General features: G+C 37.7%; 2 protein-coding genes and 2 long non-coding RNA genes across 13 annotated transcripts in view; 2 read left to right on the forward strand and 2 right to left on the reverse strand.

Moving 5' to 3' along the window:
• LOC100651536 (follistatin-related protein 5) overlaps nt 1-16,475 on the reverse strand; it is a 46,790-nt gene extending 30,315 nt beyond the window's left edge. The window contains exon 1 of one of the 2 annotated variants that reach the window (XM_012314586.3): nt 16,300-16,475. In XM_012314586.3, coding sequence (XP_012169976.2) covers nt 16,300-16,332 — 33 coding nt within the window. In that variant the 5' untranslated portion in view covers nt 16,333-16,475. Of the gene's footprint in view, nt 1-16,023 lie in introns of both variants that reach the window. The other variant, XM_003399476.4, reaches the window with a different exon arrangement.
• Nucleotides 92-13,078, forward strand: LOC105666323 (acyl-CoA Delta-9 desaturase). Of its 3 annotated transcripts, none has more exons than XM_012314585.3 (6): nt 92-402; nt 7,528-7,773; nt 8,272-8,402; nt 8,489-8,694; nt 9,082-9,264; nt 9,386-13,078. In XM_012314585.3, the coding sequence occupies exons 2-6, from the start codon at nt 7,560-7,562 to the stop codon at nt 9,648-9,650; spliced, it is 999 nt and encodes a 332-aa protein (XP_012169975.1). In that variant the 5' UTR covers nt 92-402; nt 7,528-7,559; the 3' UTR covers nt 9,651-13,078. The 3 variants fall into 3 exon arrangements, with proteins under 3 accessions (XP_012169975.1, XP_048267096.1, XP_048267095.1); XM_048411139.1 differs by having other exon boundaries at nt 7,545-7,773; XM_048411138.1 differs by having other exon boundaries at nt 94-402; nt 7,559-7,773.
• LOC125386139 lies at nt 7,657-8,390 on the reverse strand. The gene is made up of 3 exons (XR_007226023.1): nt 8,260-8,390; nt 8,129-8,183; nt 7,657-8,049 (listed from the first exon to the last, which is right to left on the reverse strand). It is a non-coding gene; the product is annotated as an uncharacterized LOC125386139 (long non-coding RNA).
• An 84-nt stretch (nt 16,476-16,559) lies between the features above and the next one.
• Nucleotides 16,560-23,006, forward strand: part of LOC110119775 — a 241,088-nt gene continuing 234,641 nt past the window's right edge. For 2 of the 7 annotated variants that reach the window (XR_007226018.1, XR_007226013.1), the window contains exons 1-6: nt 16,564-16,821; nt 17,145-17,506; nt 17,582-17,681; nt 17,763-19,491; nt 20,613-20,893; nt 21,179-21,278. This is a non-coding gene — a long non-coding RNA (uncharacterized LOC110119775). Of the gene's footprint in view, nt 16,822-17,144; nt 17,507-17,581; nt 17,682-17,762; nt 19,492-20,073; nt 20,264-20,612; nt 20,894-21,178; nt 21,279-21,454; nt 21,597-23,006 lie in introns of those variants that run through there. The other 5 variants (XR_007226019.1, XR_007226017.1, XR_007226015.1 and 2 more) reach the window with 5 other exon arrangements.

Here is a 23,006-nt window from a genome sequence, read left to right on the forward strand (position 1 = left end):
ACATAACCCCCTGTGCACAGCAGGATGTGGAAAACTCGGGGGAACGAGATTACAGGAGATCGAGGAGGAAGAAAGAGTAGGAGTTGAAACGGCTGGAGTGACTCGCTTTCCTCCCTGTTTTCCAGACGGGGCCTACCACCACGCATCTCAGAAACTATGGATTATCGGGTATAGTTGGCAATCTCCCCTCCAAGCAACTCGAGAGGCATTGATAGTTGGACAGGCATCTAACAATGAACGAACACGTCAGGAGATTAGGGGGCACTTTATAAACGGCTGGCCACCAAGGGAATCGCTGTGAAACGTTATCGACAAGTTCGATGACACGCGTCGCACCGGTAGTGCTAGTGCTGTGGTGTTTAACTGGCTTTCTAAGTGGCTGGTAGTCGGCCGACACGGCGGGTGAGTAGAGAGAACCCGAAGTACGCCGAGTAGCTTGACGGTCCTCGATGTTACTCCGGTCTCCGGTGTTCGCGGTGACATCGGCGCAGACAAGATGTATCGATTACTGATACTTAAGCACACCGGTGTGTACGATGAGTTGGACGGCTACCGTCGTTTAGCCAGCAGACGAGACTGTCGAGACTTCGCCATTCCACGAAAATGTTCCTCTCTGATTACGAGCCAGAATAACGTCAGCTACCCGGTTTTCCAGCGCTAGCAATTAGCCGCTACGATTGACACGCAATTAGACTAGGAGGCAAAACAGGGAATAAAAAAAGTAGGAAGAGGATCGAATATCGAGAATACTCGTTTCGAGAGTTTTTCGCAGAGTGAACTAATTGCGACAAATCAAGGATGTACATGCGTACAGTCAGCATGTAAATACACGCGTGACAGATAGAAGTAATAACTTTGTGGATCTTCCTTTGAAACGATTATTTAACCATGTGGTGCTGTTACGTGTAATCTTTACGTTTAAACCACCCGTGCTATAAGGTATGCCGTGTTCGGCGCGTTGAAAACAGGGTAACGTCTTTGGCAATTATCGATAATCGATAGATGATGCTTCATTGCGATATATTTAACGAATAACACATGTGCATAGATTGATAATTCGTAACAGCTAATACAGTGGTTTCGACCGAGTGTTTGATAAGCTACTGTACAGTCATTAACATTTGATAAATGATGCGCTATTAAAGGATTAGCCAGCCGCTAGTTTAAACGTTAATGACCATTGATGAATAAATATCAAGTAAATTAGACCATTCTATGTATCCATGACACAAGTATGTACTGAATCATTCAATATTGCTTTAACAGGGTATACAATACTATGAATGAAACGGTGAAATTTCGTGTCCCGAAACAGCTTGAAACAAGAACCGCTAGCCCGGATAAACGAAGTAAGTTAAAGCGCTTGGAAATAGAAAACAATTCTATTGCATTTAAAATCATGATAATTCGGTTAATTGATAATGACAGTACGAGACATCAATCTCGTTTTATAGATACAGTTGCTTGGTATTCCAGGTAGTTAGGTACATAGACGAGTCTGTACTCCGACAAACCAGTTAGAATCCTAATTTGCTCATCAAAGTCGGTACGCGATATCGAAGCAATATGTATATTTGTGTATCTATTTTGATCGATTCTATAATGATCGCACAGAATTGCTGATGGTTATGCAAGCATTTCCCTAATGAGGTATTTAATTCTAAATTTGTATTCTCTTTACTTCTGCAATCAACGCGTTTGCAATTATGTATTTTTGCTTATACGTGCATAAATAATATTTTTCGTCGCTGAAATCCATAGTACGAGTTATTAAACACTGCATTAGCGGACCAGTTGCTTTGAGAATATCTCAAACATTAGATTTATGGAATATTGGTTATTAATTTACTATATCCGCGCCAGCATATTGTGGATGTTTGTCAAACGATCCGAAGCAGCCAGAGAATTTTCGAATGTTCGGAGCGTTCAGCAATATAGGAGACGAAGCGATGTTACGAAGCTTGTATCTACCCTGGAACAAGCCACTACGAACATTTTCCGTGATGCTGGAACTTTGAAAGATTATAACTCGAACAGAAGCGTTTACAAACCCAGAGTTTATACCACGTTGTTTCGTTACCACTAGAACGCTGCATACGAAAACGGGGAAGCGTTTTGGCAGCAACATGCAACATGGGATGGAAAGTTTTTACAGTAATTTAACCTCTATTAATTACCATCTATACAGGTACTTTAGAGAAAATCGATGAAATTCAATCAATTTCATTAATGGATTAGGTATTTTCTATTGTAACTTCCTTCATCACGTTCCATGAGTAGAATACTAGGAAATGAAATTTTCGTTACGCTATGTTTTCATTTTTGTATTTGCGCGCATACAGCGCGTTATCTTTTATTCGGAGAATCCATTTCCTGCGGGGCGACAAATATTCCAGCTACAATAGAACGCAATATCCTGCACAAATCTTTCAGCACTATCACGCTTTCGGGTACCAATCTTTCATCCGCTCTAAACTCGATCTATGTATTTTAATGGTTTATTGCTCTTATTGCACAGAATGTAGTGAGATAATTCACTATGTTTTACTTTAATAAATAATAGTCTTCGCTACTAAGGTTTGCTCATGTTCCTCAATATTACTAGGAATATAAGAAATATCGAAAGTTTTGAGCGATGGTCAGGGAATGTAGATATATAGAAAAATCGAAAGTATCTCTTACTTAACGTGCATAGTCGAAATTACACGCGTTATGCCGGTCAAATGACTTGTAACGCTTGCCCAAGCATTCGTTTCGTTTAAAGTACTTAGCTTAGACGGTGCGACTAATAACGCCATTTCTTTATGACTCGATCGATTTAATGAATTGTCAAACATTTTCTCAGCGAGAAAGCGATTCTTACTCCCGAATAGAGAAATAAGAAAGATGGATGATACAGAGTAATCGGAGAAGGACGTACCTTTTCGCGTAAAAATAAGTTAAAATGTAGAATAACACTTTTTCATAGCACATTTTCTTTTCGAGAAAATGCTGTCTTAAATTATTGTTGGAAAAAATAAACCAGTTCTAATGAAACCTATCGTTACGAAGTCCACAACTTCGTGATTTCATTAGGTATAATTGGTCTGCGACATATGTATACATCATATAAGATATATTTTTGTTAACTATAGCATACTATGCCATTATCCGCTCAATTTTCATATTTGATTTTTCCGAAAACAAAGCGTTGTATGGAAAAATGTTATCTTATACTTTGATCTACTTTTACGTGACGAATAACGTCTAGTTAGATCGCAATTTCGAAATCAGCCGTATAAGAAAGACAAATAAATTCGCCGCCATCAATTTGTAGCTTTCACTCATTATCAACACTTCGACCCTGCTCGTAAAAAGACGCAAGACATTAACAAATGTTAAACGCGTTCTCCGGAAACTTACTTTCGCGCTCATCCACGCCGTTCCTCCGATTCTTCTTCTTCGCTAACGAACGAACGTTCGCGGAAATTCGTGGCGCGTTTCTCAAGTTGCAATTTCCTCTGTTACTCCCATTATGACCCTGCTGGTTACACAAATCGCAGAAGCATCATTAACAGATGAAGATAATTACAAAACGTTACCCGTAGCGTTGTAGCGTAGTGTTATCCACTGGCTTGAGGCAATCGAGCATGGATTTAATATCTGCGAATAGTCACGGTGTTCGTGCTACGTTGATACCGGAAGTCAGGATATGGAGCGAAGCGTTTGGAAGAGAAGGCAAAAACTCGCTCAAGAGATTTCGACAGTACGATATTTCGACAGGATGTTCTCGATTAGATAAACTTTTGCAATGGTTTGTTTGCGAAACGTTAATTGAATGAGTGGAGTTAGAGTCTAAGCATTTCGAGACTAACGGGACAAGATATCCTGAGATAATTGTTAGGAAGTTGCTAATTTATTCTATTTAGACTGCTGATGTTTATGCATTTATTTATTACTCATAAAGTTAAAAGATGTAAAAATATACGTAACGCAAACAATATATATAGAAATACAATAAAAATATTAAACGCGTAGCGATCTGAAATTTAACGAGTAAAATAAATATCCGCTTAATTTCCATTTTAATCGTATTCAGAACAATTGAAATTTGTATAAACATTCACGATCTTTATAACTTTTGATGTAACAATTAGGAAATGGAAATCACGCAGGCATTTGTTTCATCAACTAAACAGCGTTTCATCAACTAAATATAGTTTCATCATATAGCGCATCAATATAGCGCAAAAAAAAAATTCGCCTCGAAAGGTTAACTTAAAATTATCTCGTCGCCCGATTCCCAACGACTTGTCCATGATCATTTCTTTATTCATAAATGGCGTATTTTTAAATGTGTCATTTCGTTCCATATTCGTTACCTATAAAAATTGTTACACTAGCAAGAACTATAATCATCCTAACTAAAATTGATTTGTCTTCATCAATTTTTAATTCTTTAATTATAAAAGTTCTTGATTAAAGGGTGACCTGGTAAACTTTAGGATTTTAAATATATTTAGACTTTCAGTTTTCAAAGTAGATTCTCAGGAGCTCTACCGAGAATTTTGGTTTTGTTGAATCTTCTATAAATTGATATGAAAATGATACATGCAAGAATATATCCAATTCCTTCTAAAAGTTAATAGAAAGGCCTAAGTGTCGCAATATTCTATTTCCGCAACAATATCAATTTTAAACCTGTTCGCGACCTCGCTCGCATTAACGTTGAAAATTCAATTGAATTTGTCAGGGACGTTATCATGGGTGACATCGTTGCTACAGGCAGGGTTTCGTTGCATCGTGAACGAACAACGCGAAAACGGACGATAATTTTAACGAACATGCGCTCGTGTCAGTTTCGACGATAGTGTCGTTCGACGGTCCATCATACGTGGTCGTCGTTATATGGGTACGCGACCACGGATCGACGCACCGATTTTTATGAACTGCCATAGAAAACGAAAAGGAAATTGCCGTCGATGTCGAAAGACGCAATTTTACGAGCGAAAGCGGGGCAGGCTCGGTTTGATGCTCGCTATGCGCGGCGTACCGTAAATCACGGTTCCCCGAATTTCGAAAGATGCTGGGTTGGAATAGAACACCATGTGGAGTAACACGCGTAATCATTTAATGACCAAAGTGATTAGCAGGTTGAATATATGAATTTTGTTGCATACGGATTTGTGAAACGTACATTAAGACCAACCGAATTAATCGCAATTGTGTGTGTGTGTGTCAAAAATGCATCGAAAAGTACGAAAAACACGAAAAAATGATGAAACGTCGGCAATCATTTCGATCGGTCGACAGAGAGAGAGAGAGAGAGAGATTAATGTAAAATGTCTGTTTATATTACAATATACAGTGATCGATATACAGTACGCAAAGATCTATGTAATTCGTCCGTCTTTGTATAACTGACTTATCAAAAGAACGTAATAACGGACTTCGATAAAAATCCGGCAGAAAATTTCTCATAAAATCGTTTACACTTACGTATCACCATAAAATGGCTTTGAAACGCGATTCAAGAGAAATAAAGTTTTCCGCTTTGCCCTGAAGAAATGAAGCGGAATGTCGATAAAATGTTGGAACAAAGCGCGGCGTACTAACAAAAACGCGATTGAAACCCGCAAAGAACCACAAATATGCCAAATGCTAGATAACCAAGATCGAAGAAATGCTAGATTTTAACTAAGGAGGGTTGACAGACCTTCCATAATCTATAAATCTATAGGACGATGGTATAGAATTCCTGGAATCGTAACTGGTTCGACGTCAAACTGTTACGAACATACGTATCGGTTAAGGAACAGGAAACTTTCCATATATCGTTGAATATCTTTTCCGCGTAGCGTGTGCCCGGAAGTCGCAGATGTCCGCCATGTAGCTTTATGCTCCGATCACATGCAGCGGACACAGAGTCGCATATGTGTCATCAGTGTTATTGAATTATTAATATAAAGCCGGACATCTGCCCAAATGCGTTTCGACCACGTTCCAACAACAAAAACGGTTGATAAAATTCTCGCCCTCACGAGGCAATTTCATTTTAAAGCGATAATAGAGGTGATAATAGAAATGATAAAGAATCTTGAGAATCTTGGCACCGCTCTCTTTGTCTTCTAATTTCACTCTGGAATAATTCACGTTGTACGAAATTGTTTTAGAATGCATTAAACTTTTGATTGAATCCGGGTGCTCGACGTAAAATTCGTGCAACGTCACTAAATGCTCGTTCTTTCTTTCACTTTGAGTGGCAGTGCCAATTAGTTTGCAATTTAAACTTGAAACAAACGGATATGGAATATAAAAATATAGAATTGATTGTTTTTCAAATGGATGGGGATTTATAGCTGAAATAAAGACGTGGCTTTTTTTATTTGTATCTTACACACTATGTTCAAAGAGAAGAACTATTTCATACGCAAAAGATCTCGTTGGCTTAAGTTGTAATATTTCTCTAATAATTTATAAAAAGAAAACAGAAATTTGTTTCACAACTCAAGAAATCACAGTCCTGAAAATAAACATTCTCTGTAAATAATTGGATCGTGTTGTAAAATCGTTGAAAATCTACTCGTAATTGTAACGATAAGCGGTCGATTTGTTCGCCGTCTCGAAATACTAGCTTCTGTCGTGCAAGTGGTAATAAAGATTACCAGAGATTAACAGATACTTTCTTGGTGTACGGTCGACAACATTTATATATAAAATCGCCAGCGCTATTCAAGTTCTTTCCACGCCATTTCAGATCGATTTAGTTACTTACGATATTCGTCCCGGAGCAAATCGTACAAATTTCGCGAGACGGGTAATCTAATAGACAGAGCCAATTGTAACGTAGAAAACATTATTTATTTTATCTCGTTTACGCAGCAATTCGATTCGATTGTTTAGCGAACAGCAATTGCCGTGAATGAAAAATGGATACTGGAACGACTTCGGAGTTTATTTTAGTTCTGGCATTAAACGAGCGTTCAATTAAACGGAGATTATTAAAAGTGCTTATCGCTTCTTGAAAACTTCAGTCGTGATTTATTTCACAGGCTTGCGAGTGTATTTCTACAAAATTTATATAAGTCTATCAAGCAGCGTTGGCTCGCGCGATTCGTGCCAGACCTTGCACTTTCTTCCACCGCGAATGCAAAATGCCTCGTAAAAGAGATGGTTAACTTCCTTATATCTGACAAATTACGCCTATCGAACGGGTTACGCGCCCGTGAAGCTTAGTAGAATATGTACAGCTATATAGCAACGCATGTTTCTATCCTTTATGCAGAGAAGCGAGAATCGATGATGTAACCGAAGTGGATGCAATTACTGCCTTTATATTGTACGTGTAATTTATAGTCATATCGCCGGCTTAATGGTTAATCACGTTAATTAATTAATGCGGCCATAGTAAGATAATTAGAGTATCGGTAATATATTTAACGAACAGAAATTTTACACGAAGGTTGGTCATAAAATTTGATCGGAGACCGGGAAGAGGATCATTTTTATCGGCGTTTTAGCACGCGTATCTATCAATTTTCAAATTAGGAGTGAAAATCGAGTAGCATCTCGTTTCAAGAATGTGTACCACCACGGTAACATGGTACGAAGAAAAGAAGGAGGCGAATCAGACAATGGAGAAGGACGTGGAACCGCTTCCATTGCCAGTACGAACCTCGGCTAGCCAACGGATAATATGGCGAAATGTGATTGGTATCATTGTGCTTCATTTCCTCGCCGTTTACGGTTTCGTGAGCGGTTATCGAGATGCCAAGCTTTGGACGTGGATTTGGAGTAAGTACATATCGTGACTCGTTTCTACTTCGTACCGGAAATTCGCTTTTCTCCTTTTTCAAATTTCCTTCATTTTACCTCTTTTATTTTTATCCATTCAGAATTTCAAACAAACCATTTATTGACGCATCAAATATTTGAGTTTGCTGGAAAATCGATTTTTATCCCATTTTTCTCTCGATTCTATCCTTTTCTTTCAATCTGCAAGCTTGAGATTTAAGCATCCTGCGCTCTTCTCGCCCAAATATTCCTTTATCCGTTGGAAAATCTTTTAAGCTTGAAGAAAGTAAGAAGTTAAGAAATTTATTAAATGGAAGATCAATCAAGAAATTAAGTATCGATATGCGTGACTCACCATTTCGATTTCATGCTAAACGTATATACCTTTTAAATATCAAAAACCCTCTTGGCTGAAACGAAAACGAAACTGAGATATAAATATTCAAGGATAGTAGCATAGACGTTAACGTATCATTTTTATGTTACATCATCCTGAAGGTTTTGCGTACGGTGTCGTGGCTGGTTTGGGAATAACGGCAGGAGCTCATCGCCTGTGGGCGCATAAAAGTTATTCCGCCAAGATTCCTCTGCGAATATTTCTTGCTTACTTATATTGCATGGCTGGTCAGGTAGGTTAATCCCTCCTAACTTTCTGTGTTCACGCTCGAGGAACTGTCTCGAGCAATAATTTCATAGATGTTTCTTGTTCGATTAGACGCATTTTTATAAATGGATACGAGATCACAGGACGCATCACAGATACACAGAAACAAATGCAGACCCGCACGATGCGACCCGTGGATTTTTCTTCTCTCATATCGGCTGGCTGATGGTTAAAAGGCATCCAGCCGTGAAAGAATACGGCAGTAAAATCGATATGAGCGACATCACTGCGGATCCTGTAATAAAATTCTTCGACAAGTAAGATATTTCCTCTAAGCTAGTTTGCCTACACGTACGGCTGTCGGAACGTGTTCGCTCATCTTCATGTTTACAGTGGTAATTCAAAGATATCAGTCCTGTTCTAATGGATTCATGAATTTCCTCGTTCCTTTACAAGCTTATGATTAGCTTCGCGTTCCTTAGGAATTTTGATAAAGCTACACCGTATCAAAGCATCGAAATATTCCACTGAAAAGACACGTAACTCGGAAATGAGAGCCGACGAATATGTGTTCACGTTACCGGAGGCTGAGCTATGGAAGCTTCCAAGATCTCGTTCGCGTTAAAACAACGTGAATTACATTTCGTCGCGGCTAGTCAAACCGTGAAACGCGGTCATTTGGGCATTTTGCTATCTCATTGCAGGTATTACGAGGTCATCATGATTTCGCTGTGCTTCGTACTGCCGATATTGTTGCCGGTGTTCGTGTGGAGCGAAACGTGGTTCATAAGCGTTCATGCGATGCTCATTCGCTACGTCTGGTCGTTGCACGCCACTTTTATCGTGAACAGTTTCGCCCACATGTGGGGAAATCGACCATATAACAGGCAAGTTTTGGCGCGACTCAAGCCGCGCTACCTGATCACGGGGCCAAGTTAATTAAAACTTGCGAACGACGACGGAGCCGTTTTTCAAACGCGATTTAACCTCGTTTCTACTCCGCTGCAGGAGGGTCAAGCCAACGGAAAACCCAACCGTTTCTTTCTTCGCGCTGGGTGAAGGTTGGCATAATTACCATCATTCTTTCCCGTGGGATTACAAGGCTGCGGAACTGGGCGCATATGGCCTGAATCCTACCACCGGTTTTATAGAGCTGATGGCGCGCTTAGGCTTGGCGTACAATTTAAAAACACCGAAGAAAGAGCTGGTCGATCGAACGATACTGAAGAAGGGCGATGGAACGGACAGTCTTTGGGGACGTCGGAGACACTGAGAAGATTTCGTATCGGGAGCGATATAGCCAGATCGTAAAACGAAGCGTTAAAATAGGGTCACTAGTTGATCTAACTACAGCTAGGGTTATGTGCATTTTGTATGCACGCTGGCACTTACGTACGTCAGCTTTCTGAAATTTCTGACAGTACAATGATAAGTCATAAAATTGATAGAAGTCAGAATTTTGCAAAATTTGAACTGATCCTGAGTCGACATAGTATAATCCTGGACGAAGCTCTGGGTAATTGCTTATGTCCTTCAAATTACGTATTTCAACCGTGTTATATATTTTACTGACCGATTTTGCGATCTCACTGTATCGCGTCCATTTGATATACATACTAATTTTTTTTATATGACTGCAAGAAGAAAAACAGCAGCCTCGGATACCAAATATTATTTTTATAAAGCAACAGTGTGGGGTGAAAATATTCTTTTTATTTAAATGCTTTTGTATATTTTCGTATTTGTAGAGGGATTTATATGCTTCGGACGTCACGCGAATCCTTTTGCTGTTATCATTCCAGGTTTATTTAGCGCGTTTTCGCATCGCGTATCAGGCCGGGTCAGGTATATGGGTGAACACGTACGCGTATAATGCTAGGCCGATGTTTATGTAGGAACAAATAGTTTCCTCTACGTGTATCTATCGTACTTATGTTTCTCTCGAACTAAAGTCACCGCAAGTGTTTTTATAATGAAACCGATTCCAGCGAAATCGGACAATCGAAATCTGTTCAAATATTAAATGACGCTGAAAAAACATCCGTTCGTTGGTCGTAGAACGTAATCGAGATAGATTCGCGTTAATTAGCAAGGATATTGAATATTTACGATGGTATACTATATACTGTAGCGTGCTACAGAGTACAACGAATGAAACGAAAACGAACAGAATACCTTCACGGAAGTTCGTCTCGAAATGCAAATAGCATTTGCAAATGAAACGAAATAAGGCTTACTTTACCAAGGAACTTTACGAATTTCCCGTTGTAGCATACACAACCGTCAGCGCTGAGCTGACAACAAACTTTAAACACGGTTCACCGTTTGCAAGCTCCAAATTCTGCCACAGCGTTATATAGGACGTGAAAATTATTTATTCGATACTATGTACTATACTACTATATTTCTGAACGTGAAAAGTAACGTTTCAAGAGCATTTTCGAAAATACGATAGCGGGGCTTGTTACGCATCGCGTTGTTCATTTATTCAAGAAGTCTGTAGGAGTTGTCGAAAAGCGACCTGTTCTACCTTGCTTTAACGGTCAAAGCACCAACGAAGGGTCGTCGTTTTGGAAGGTACGTAATGAATGCTGCAGTAATGAACCGTGTTTAGCCTATCTATTCGGGCGTACACCTATATACAGCACGGTTATTTCCGGTAGGTACTCTGTGTTGTCTATCTCTTTGTCCCTTAAAATGTCACTTCTTCGTAGAAACGTAATTATCGAGTAATAAGCGTCAATTTCTCGGCAATAAATAAACTTTAATATCGATTAGTCAGAGGCAAAACGCTTCTAATCGAGTCTAAACCAATGTTAATTAACGAGCATGCAATCGTCGGAAACGAAACAATTTCAGATAATTTTGGCATGTTCCGCGTTCGGTATGCATGAGGCTCGTGTAAATTTTCATCAGGTGATCATTATTGGTCCGTGTTCGGTAATGATGGTCGCGCGTATTTTGCGTACACGCGGCAGCCACTTTCACTTGTCGCGTTCCGACACGCGGCGCTTGCATATCGCACGAATTATTCAACGAAACGGCGGAAATTAATTATCGGTGCAACAACGGTTACTGAAGCTTTAACGATGTAGTAATTACATGCTGGTTGCTCGCCGTACTGAGAAAACACGTAACCGGTCGTGTTTGCAGTCGTGTAATATTTCGCAGATTTGTATTAGCTACGCGATAGATATCGCGCATAGATTACACGCTTTATAAATACCGGCGGCATTTCTGCTCTCCACGTGTTCGTTCTACGATATTGTTCATTTATGTTCTAGATTATCGTTGGTATCACCCCCGTTTATTTTTAGGCAGACAGAGAGGAAAGGAAAAAAAGAAAGAAAGAAAACATTGCACGAAACTACAGACTATCGTAAAGTCGGGCAAAAATACACTACGAGTTTCCATAAGTATGACACGAAGGCAGCGCAGTTATAGCGACTTTTCATATTTATAGCTGGACAGGACATTGTTTCACCGTATGTACGGCTACTGGCCTATAGTATTTTTATCTTCGACAGTTATTCTCGGATGATAGGTAGCCGATAATAACAGCGTAGAGACTAGTTTTTTATTAGCTACGCAGTATCATCGTTTTGGAAGAAGTATGCGCTAAAAATGGAAAATGGTAATCGATGAATGTTATATTTCAGAGACGTAAAAATGTATTTCTAAAAAATCACGCAATAATTCGTTGGGCAAAATTTCTCGTCTAAATTAAAATGCAAAGTAGCTCAAACAGAGGGATGAATCATTGCTCTCATATCGAGCTAAGGGTATTTATATTCAAACAAGGATGCCGTGGAAAATTAACGTTTTTTTTACGATCCTATTTGGACATGACATTTATCGATTCTGATTACCTTCAATTACGGTTATACCTTAGTCGGAAACGATTTCGCGGAGAATCACTTCTCTACGTTTCTCCGGTAATTCTCTCGTGTATTGATTAACGATAAGAGATGAAATCAGTGTCTGCGTCCTCACACTATGCACCGTGTATTTCTGCCATTCCCTCGGCATCGTCGAGTATTTTCCTCTATGAATTTGTTATGACCATCGCAATAGAACGGATCGATAAGACACATTCTGTCTGTGCGCGCCTCTGATGTGTCTTTTACCGTCGCCTCGAGGCGATGGAATAAATTTGAATCGCATATATGTACAGAGAAAGATCGTTCGTTGATCCGATACGACTAGAAAAATCAGATTTACTTTGTTTCATTATTCTTCTCTTGACCATATGCATACACGTTTCTAATTTGTAAACTTCATTTATATATGCTACTAACTATTCTTGAATTACCTACTGCCAAGAAAATTTGAGTTACTGAAAAGAAGCGCGTTGCAGCGGAGTTAACGATTTAATTAGAAGAGAATTATGATTGTACAGCGCGGTACGGGCTTACAATAACTATAAATATGGTCACAGTCTTGCACAGCTTAACGCCTTGACGGTGATACATCAGACTAGTTATTAGGCGTTAGCGTGTGCCTAAGTTATGCATTAGCGGGTCTTATTTCGAAATATGTCTTTAAAAAAAGAATTTATACGTACGGGTGTAATTTACGTATATTTACGGGTATAATTACGTAGTATTATATAGTAGTATTACAGTAGATCGCTCAATTTTATGCTCACATTTATTAAAATTCTAATTATACTTATACACCAATAAAGTTTACCAGCAGCTGTCCAGGTTTCATTATTACTTACTGATCCCATATATACGAGGTAAAACAGAGGTGAAAGACCAACTGTTATCCGTAAAATACACGCTCGCCTCTTGAAACTGCATCGTGGAAATAGAATATTGCGATGGAATCAAAGAAGGAAAAGCATCATCACGGTAAACGATCGACTTTCGAAGCAACAGTTCGAGGTTTAATCTAGCAAAAGGGAAGGAAGAACGCGAGTTCCACCGAGAGACGATCAAAGGAGACATTACACCGTGCGCTAAAGCGCAACCAGAATAGAAGGGAACGACAAACCACGGCTGTGACATTTCCGGCTCGTTTCGTAGGTCGTAAAGAGAGGTAAAAGCGTAGGCATTATGTGGATCGAGCTTCGAAGGCGACCAAAAAGCCGGTGATAATGGCGTAGAGAGCAGTGGCGACTCAAAGCCGACTCGGCCCAAAAAAAAAAAAGAGGAAGAAAGGGAAGGAAAGAGGATAGGTTGCAAGTTGGCGAGCGACGCGATGTGCGAACCGGTGGTGTGCGGTGCACGGAGTTACTTTCGAGCATAAGCGCGCTCGTTCGGACTTCCTAGTAGCGCATACGAAGTATTGTTTGGAAAGCAGCTCATCGCCAAGAGCCTCTCGTTAAATCTCCAAGAACTTTGTTCGTCCAGCTCTCGCTCGAGATCAATACGACTCCTAGTTCAGCTACATATGTAGTTACATGACAAAAGTTCTGAACTTTTGACCCGACGGCGACCATTGTACGGCCGACAGACGTCTATTCCATCGCGTTTCCCTATTTTCTTCTATTCCGTGTTGCACATTTCACGCGTCCAGGACCGGCACAGCTGGACCACGGGGGTGGCATTATCGTTTTGCATGTGGCTCCTGCGTACGTATGTATAATGCATGGCTGTTTTGAAAAGGTAATGCAATTCATAACGGAACACTGTGATGCGTTCCGCTCGTGTTTTCCCGTCTCCAGAAACCACCGGCGAAAATAATAATGCTTATGGACCTTAATAATCATAAAAATGCTAATGTTAATGACGCTGGGGGATGTGGGCGGGAGTTGGCGGTGGCCGTGATATTAATGGAGGGATCGTCGTCGTGCATGGGAAACAATAATAAGAACAATGAAAACGGCCACGACAGCAATGAGCACGAGATAATACGAGGGAAATGCGAGGGTGAAATGAACAGTATTGTAGTTGTAACTGTCGCCCAAGCCAGACCCTGTGAAATTGTTTAACGAGATCACTCGGATTTTTCATCCTTTATATACCTTGAAAATAAAACGCTAGACTATTTGTTTATTTACAAGAGAATATTTTGTGGCAACTATCAAAAGTTTTGCAGCAGATCGATTATTTCCCTTCTAGTGTATCGCTACGCGATACACAGGCATATATTGTATGGAGTTGAATAAATAAAAATATCAGCGGTTTTGATTAAACAAGCCTCTATCGTAAGAACAACCAAACGACGATGATACCACGTATTTTGCCTATATTTTCTTCCGTATCCAAATTAATTTTCGTCCTAGCGAACGATGGACAATTTTAATTAAAAAAAATATTTCTCGAAAGAGACTTAAATTGCTCTTTAAGCTACAGTCTTAGCTTGCAAAATCTATTTTCTTAAAGATCGTTTGTCAAAATCCGGAAATATATCGTATATAGCGAGTGTTGCTTCATTTTCTCGTCACATATTTCGATACTACATACTAGTATATTCCTTTCTTTCATTCGACACAAATGAAAATCGTGAAAAAGCATCTCTCTATCTCCAAGATACTTCTCCCTTGATGTGGATCGTTGAAGTAGTAGAAAGCAAAAGGATGAGTCGTTCAAAGAATTCCACGATGTCTACGATCGAGGGATCGAGTTTCCTTATGGCGAGTAAAAGAAAAGAGTAGGAGCGACACGAATGCGAACTCTTTCAATGAGATACGTAATTTTATCGATCTTCTCGTCGTTAGTTAGTTCTCTGCAAGCTACAACGCACGACGGTGCGCTGTATGATTCCGTGACTCCGAACGTTGGGACCAAATGGTAAAAAGTGCAGGGTAAAAGGATCCGTTCTTTTGCGAGAAAAGGAAAAAAAAGATAATTCTATTGATCCGCATACTCCGTCGAGCGGTCTGTTCCACCGACGGATAAATCTAGTATTTAGCCTCGCGTATCTACAGGTGGAGGCGCCTGCGCGTCATGCTCAGATATTCGTAGATGTCACTCACACCTGCGTGATTACAGATATGCAGCTGCCTGTACGTGTTCATTCCACGCGGCCAGGTACTCGCAGCCAGGATCGAGGAATTGTTCTATATCAATTCATCCTGGACCATGATATCTCATTTTATTTTCCACTACCCTACATTTCTCTATTTCACATGATTTTTCTGGTCACTACCACGTTTCTGACGTTCGTGCTTTCATTTACGCATTTTTTGATTACGTGATCTACTAATAGGACCGGTTGTATTGTGAACGAAAACTGTCGGTTTATTTTTCTTTTACGACATTTATAACCACCGGTGCACGGTTACATTTAAACCGATGAGTTTTCGTTTCGTATTTGCTCGAGGTTTCCCTGTTGTGCTCGCAATGTTGTTGTTGAGTTAGCTGATGCATGATTGAAACATGATTACACGGTGGACTTGATAAAATCGTGACGATAGTTTCACGTGTAGGTACGAACCCACGGTGCATTGTACGCGAACCTTCCACTAAATTAAAGGACCGTAAAATCCTTAAAAAACTGGTGTATAGCTTGATTTAAGTAAAAATTTATTATGGAAGCTAGTTTGTGCGAAACTTCCGAAGTACTTGAGTCATAGACCTTTAAATCAGTTGCATTAAGGGAGCACGAGTTTAGTATCCTCGTGCTCCCACGCGAAAAAGTTTTAGATAGTTCGAGAGTAAACATTAATCTTGTGAACTACAAATTATTTTACTCACCCTGTGTGATTAGTTCCGTCGAGACTACTTTATAGTAACAATCTTCACGGCCACTTTCACAACCACCGCCGCGACAACACTACGCGAGTTTGTTTAGTCCAACCAAAGTTTCTTAGGCATCTTCGCATTAGTCTACTAATACGTTTCTCGATTTATGAAAAAGACGACTGTATATCTAAGAAATTCCGCAACTTTGAGACGGCAGTTTAGACAAAATTCGAATCGTTCAAACTGTATTTAAAAGTGACGGTTTCATCTTTTCATTTAGTTACTCACCACCGATCTAATTGATAATCTAGATGATCGCATTGATGTGTAGATCGATGTTCAACAAAACGAATACGCGATCGTGCAAGCGTATAAACAAATACACGAACGTGCGCGTGTGTGAATGTGTGCGCGTGCATTCGTCGATGTGATTATACAGGTGAAACCTACCGACCGCAGTGATAGCTTGGGGTGTACTGAACATGAGGAGAGGGTTGGAAAACGATGTAGAATCTAATCTAACCTTACCTAACAGAGTGGTAGTGGCGCAGCGTGCGCGCCTCAGTGCGCCTGCGTGGCCTCTGCTTCGCTTAAACTTTTCCGGCAATTTAAGCAATTAGGAAGGAAAGCGGAAACGGGATTAACTAATGCGTTCGATTCTTATTGTATAGCTATTACTTTTGTGCGAAAGTGCTCCAGCCGCCGAAAGAATCTCACGTGCAAGCTTTCTTACGGGATTTGTCGATGGGATAAAGTTAAACGATTCTACGGTCAATGAGTTTGAACTTTCTTGGTTTTACCAGAATAATTGTAAGTACAATTTATTAAAGTTTAAATGAAATAAAGTAAATCCTGTTACTTTACTCAATTTGCCAAGTTAAGAATAACGAAGAGAAAATTTGTCATAGAACTAAGGCTATTTTAATTTAGGATGAACTATATATATATATTTAATAGATGTTTGGAATGGACTAAAAGAAGCAAGTGCACTTAATAGATTGTGAACAATAATACAATTTAAAATCTGTAGTTTGAATATAAGGTTGCAAACTTATCTAGAAATTATGTATTTTTATCTAACTATATGTTTTATTTTTGTATATTGATAAACTTTGCTACTATCGGTATTTCAGATTTGGTTCTTCTATTAGCAGTAGCATTACAGACGAGACACAAAATTGACCTGGCATCTTACGGGATTCTGTGTCGCATGTTCTGAAATACCGATTGATCAAAACAAATTGCGAGGGTGCTAACCGTCTGTGGCTAAAGCATTGACAAAGAACAGAATATACGTGACATCATTGACTAAGTCTCCGTGTAGATGAGCGGCGTTTTACCGCCCAATCCCTTTGCGATCTGTTACATCTGCCATTCTTGTTCTTAATAGGAAAACGAAGAAAGACATATGATAGCAACGATATCGAGCGGACAAGAATGATTTGCGGCAAATCGCCGCAGTGACAGCGGGTTGGAAGAAAAAGAAAATGCGTATGTATGTACCTTTCTTTTGTGAAACAGAAGAATTTTATTTCTTATTTTTTCTTTTTCTCATCTGCACCGAATCTAGAACAACGACTGGTGTCAGTGTGCATATTTGATTAAATATGAAGAGAAAGGGTCTCTGCGCAACGTTCTTTATCTATTCCCATATCGCACCTACTTACACGGTAATGTATGACTCGCATACCCTATCTCTATATCTCTGTGCTAAGAACAGAATAAATGTGATATGCAATGCTTTTTTGTAGGTCTCATTCGTACCCTCTACCATTTTTGTGTTACATGCGTCGTTATCAATTCAATATAGTATAGTGATTTCAATTACAAGTAAAGTTTTCTATGAAATTACAAATACAATACGAATTAGGATATGGTGTAATTGTAAATGAAGTATGGAATTTTACACTTTTACATACTTCAATCTAAGAAACTCGCAACACAATTTATGGATAACTTAAATAGATAAATTGCGCACAAACGAAAAGAGCAAAAAAGTCATCAACAATTTGCTTGTGTGGATAAAGGTATCGATCAAGTACTTCAATCTTCATAAATATACTAAAACTAAGGCTTAAAACTAACGAAACAAGTTAAAAGTAATATTTGAAAGTAAGACTTAAGACTAAGATTAAAAATTATACTTAAAACAAAGAGTAAGTCCCCTGTTGCTTCACGCCATCCAACAATCAGGCTTAAAGTTAACGTAATATAGATCTTAGAACTAAAACCTATTTAAATGTAAAACTAAACTAAAAATAGATATTAGATAGATATCAATCTAATGTGCATTAGGACGTGGCTATACTGGCAGCTTTTCATATCAAAGACTGTAACATAGAACGAAATTTAAGAAATTAAATTATATAACACAGGTACCCCACGATATCCCTGCAATATATCCCTGCAATATCTCTCTACAACTGGTGCTAATAATTTATTAACGAATATCTATTGTATGATTAATTAAAGCTATAACGCATGCATTGCACGGTGTAGGTTTTTAAGCTGAGAGTGAAAACTAATACTTAAACCTAAAACTTAAAAGGACGCATACATTACGCAACAACTATCTCCCACGCTACGTTATAAGAACATTGTACAATAATTCGATGACAGCATTCAGTATCACAAGAGACCTCCAAGTTTCAACGAGGGGCTCTAGGATTGACCATCACACGATTTTTGTCTGGCCATTCGAAACTTACACAATCCACCGTCGAAGCTGCCGACTGATGATACTGCGGTAGATTAGTCAAGGATCGAGATAATGTAAAGAAAAGCAAACATTACAAATTTTCAAGTACCTATTAAATATGGCAAAATTTTGATTTTGTCTTCGTGTACACATAGAAGTATGACACACTCCAACAAACAAGTGGTACTTCCGATAGGAGGAACCACCAAATAGGATTACGAAGCACTAGTCCTCGACTGAACAAGTGGGGTTCACTCCCGGTGGGATGAACTACTGAACAGGATTACGAAGGACATCAAATTACTGGTCTTAACCCTGTCCGAGTACCGAAGCACCAATCGGGTAGGATCTTCAATTGGACTCTGTAAGCACCATGGTCGTGATGAGAACTCCCGCGACTCGATGCAAACCGCGAATAGTCATTGAGCAGTCACCTAGATAAGGGGATCCTTGGAGCGACTTATGAATACAAGAGGTTGTCAAATGCACGCTGATTCGTGCGTATCCGAAATACGCACGAGCGAGTACGCCACGTAATAATTCGAAGGAATTGGGCGATTGCGAACCGATAAATCGCAAGATCGACTTATGTGATAAATTCATGGGGCAAGACAGAAGAGATTTTTATGTTTTGTTCCAAATTAAATAAGTGTACCATTGTACGGAATGGACTCACGATGAACTTAACATATGTATCTATCTTATGATTAACTAAAGTTAAAACACACGCATCCTGTGATGTTCCCGAGATATCGCACGACTTCCCATGGCGTCCCCGAGAGGTATGTCAGTCTAGTCTAAATTATCAAAGGATTTCGTAAATAATTTTGGATGATCTATAGCGGACTGTATTAAAATAGTTCTTATCTTAATATCGTTTTTCAAATAGTAATATATTCCTAATATTAAAATTAATATTATATTAGTTCTCTAATATTTATAATAATATTTTGAGGTACTAATATTTGGGAGACAATATCAATTATTATTAATTTAAGCACTTATGTTGTTTTATTTAATTAAAGTGGAACATTACATCTGCTATACTTAAATGTAATGATGTTACGAAAGAAAAAAAATTATGATGTGAATTCGTTTATTTTTCGTAGTAATGAAAATAGAAATAAAAAAATTGATACAATGTTCGTGCTATTAATAATAACGAAAATATAATTATAATAACTACGTATGTAAGCAGAATGTTAAAAAATTAATGGCAATTCGATGATTTGGAATTTTGTAAGCATTTATATTATTCTATCAACTTCATTTAGTTACAACGTGTTAAATTTAAACATTTATTACATATTTCATTTAATATTTGTATAAAATTGAAAATAAGTAAAATTACATAGTTTTCTCGAAGTCAATTTGCTTCTTTCCTATTGGTCGTATCAAATTAAATTTGTGTGCACATATATATAGAAAAATACATATGTTCGTATTTCGTACAAGCTCGTACCACTTTCCGCGTTTGGCATGCAGTATTAGTGCGTCGTTGTAAACAGTAGTTAAGATGTTTAACCTCATCTAACATGCGTCGTTAACCGCTTTGTAAGTACATTTATACACTTCCATCAGCTTTATTTAATTACTTACTATACGTTTATTTAATCATTTATCATTTTTGCTTTCTGATTGATCGAATCATCCTTGTATTACGAATTTCTGACAGAGGATGGCTATTATTATTTCATGTAGCTTTATCTTATTATCATTAATTTTGTTTAATATAGATTTGTGATTATGGTGATTGTGATAATATGATTACGTGAATAACTAACATTTAGCTGTATTTTCTTAAATAAATGTAAGAACAATATATTTTACTAGATTTTATTTCTTTACTTGATTTCGTGCTTGCCTCTGCTTTCCTACTAATATGGCTTTATTTTTGTTTCAGAGACTGTTTGTGATCGTGCGCGATGCGGTCAGTGGAGTCAGTGTCTACACATTAGCTCTAATTAATTGTATCGTAAATACAATTAGGGTCAGAGTTAATTGTATCTACAATGTATTGTATGAAAAATACAATTCATTCGCGAAATTACAGTCAGTGTTTGTTCGTCGATTATAATTCAAATGGCCGCGTTAGTAATTCATAATAAGCTTTTTAAGTATTCGTTTTCTCAGAAACTCAAAACTTCTCTCAAAGGGATCCATCCTCTGCATAATTTAAAAATGGTAAGTTTTTAATTTATTTTACTGTTTGTGATCTGATGAAAAAAAATAATTTTGGAAGCTTTAAATCTTTATTTTTTTATTGTAACAAACCTTAATGTAATTTTAAAATCTCAATATTAAGCTGTAAAATAGGAACGTTTAGTATACTTTAGAAATCATTAGAATCTGCATTTTTAGTTAGATTCAAGCTTTTAGGTTAGAATTACAATTTTTATCGTTATTACAATTTTAATGTTTATTATCACTAAAATGAATTTAATAGAGTCTCGTTCTTTTTTACCAAAGACTTTTCACAACCTCCACATCTACGATAAGGTTCGATGCTTTGATGACGGTTTCTTCTGGGCCATAGCAACATTGATAACAACGTTCTCCACATCTAATCGTAAGTTGCATGCATTTTTGTTCCTCTGGTTAATCAATTATATCTTAGGGTAAAAGGTCTGAATCGAGACCGCCGTCTGGTTGCATTACATAGATTCTTTCAACGAGCATAGTAGTCATGGGTATTTATTATATCCGTGAGTAGTAACATTTCCTCTTTGTGTTTTATCATTTCAGGATGGGATTCTGTTGTCCATATCGCGTTCTTTAGTAATACTAATTTTATGTCTGATGTCTGATACGATATTAATATAAGCTTAGTAAAATCGAAATATATTCTGTATTGATATTGAAAAACAAGATTTTGTGAAATATTGAATATTGCCAAATATTCAACGCAAAACTCTCTTTTAAAATTATTGACCTAATTAAATAATTAAAGTAGTATACGTGTAGATATTTCCTTGTTATATCGATACTTTAAAATTGTCTTCAACATGTAATATCGTTTCGTTTATGATAAGATTGGAGATACATCAGTATTATTCTGAGTAACACATATGTTAATGTTGAAATTACCTATCTGAATAGTGGTTCACTATTTCATAAAGAGGTCCTGTCTATCCGTGATTGGATATCGTTTGACTTTGTTATAACTCTCTTATGGTAATATCTTAAACAATTTAAAGAATCGTTGATTTTTATGTTATACAAGGATATGTATAATTTATCTTATTTATAATGTATATATTATTAGGCGTAGTTTGTTGCTAATTTATTATTAGAATTTAGTTTCAATTACATATGACTATTACAAATGCTGCCTAAAATTTTAATATTATCATAGACGATTCTACAGTATACAGTATACGAGTATATAAAATTCTTCGTCAGTGGTATGATAGACGAGGTCAATAATTTTAGTCTACACTAAATCGGTAATGTCGGGAATGACATTAAAATGGTAAGATTGGTGGTTGGTACGGTAGAATATATTGTGATTGGTAAAGTACGTATATACATCTATGATCGACGATTAGTCAATGATGGCACTTAGTTTTAATTCCTGTCATTACCAGCGTTATCAGCTTATTACTCGTTCAGATGATACGGTTTTTGACCGATTCGGTAATTTTACAACATATGCTTATACTTTATTTGTTCGTCTATTCTGTTATTTGCCAGACACATTTTTTATTACGTTTTGGTATTACCGACCGTCATAGAAAAAGAATCAACAGAAGATATTGGGTACATCGCATTGTAAAAGATAGATTAGCTAGAAAGCGACCAAATCGGTAATTTCACGATAAACACATTTATGAAACGTATGTATGTGCTACTAACAAATGTATGTGCAAACAAACAGTTGATAAGTGAACGATTTGTTGTAGTTATGAATGAGCTATTATAGTAACAGCTATTACACGCTTCATTGAATCCATTGATTTAGATGTTTTAAGAGTTGAACGTGCTTCGAAGATACAAAAATGTGTGGACACTGCTTTCGACTGTTAATGATTTGTAAAAATTACCAAATCGATCAAAAAACCATATCTTTTGAACCAGCTGTTGTTCTCTATTAAATTGGAAATTTTGGAAATAGCATCTAAATAGCATCTAACTAGCACTAAAATAAGAAGTATATCGGTTTATGAGTGCTCTCGCCTTTACTACTAAGATTTAAAAAACATCTAGTGTTAGCAGTTCTATAGCTTTGTGTAAGGATTATTGCATACATAATGTAATCAAATCTATGTAGCCGAGTCTTTCAATCCATTTTGCATTC

This window comes from Bombus terrestris, chromosome 12 (genome assembly GCF_910591885.1).
Source record: "Bombus terrestris chromosome 12, iyBomTerr1.2, whole genome shotgun sequence".
Taxonomy (NCBI): Eukaryota; Metazoa; Arthropoda; class Insecta; order Hymenoptera; family Apidae; genus Bombus; species Bombus terrestris.

Bases quoted from the DNA above. Each gene is read 5' to 3' on its own strand.
- LOC105666323 (XM_012314585.3), top strand. From the start codon at position 7,560: ATGTGTACCACCACGGTAACATGGTACGAAGAAAAGAAGGAGGCGAAT. The intron at 8,403-8,488 runs GTAGGTTAATCC...TTGTTCGATTAG, and splicing joins TATATTGCATGGCTGGTCAG to ACGCATTTTTATAAATGGAT. The intron at 9,265-9,385 runs GCAAGTTTTGGC...ACTCCGCTGCAG, and splicing joins GGAAATCGACCATATAACAG to GAGGGTCAAGCCAACGGAAA.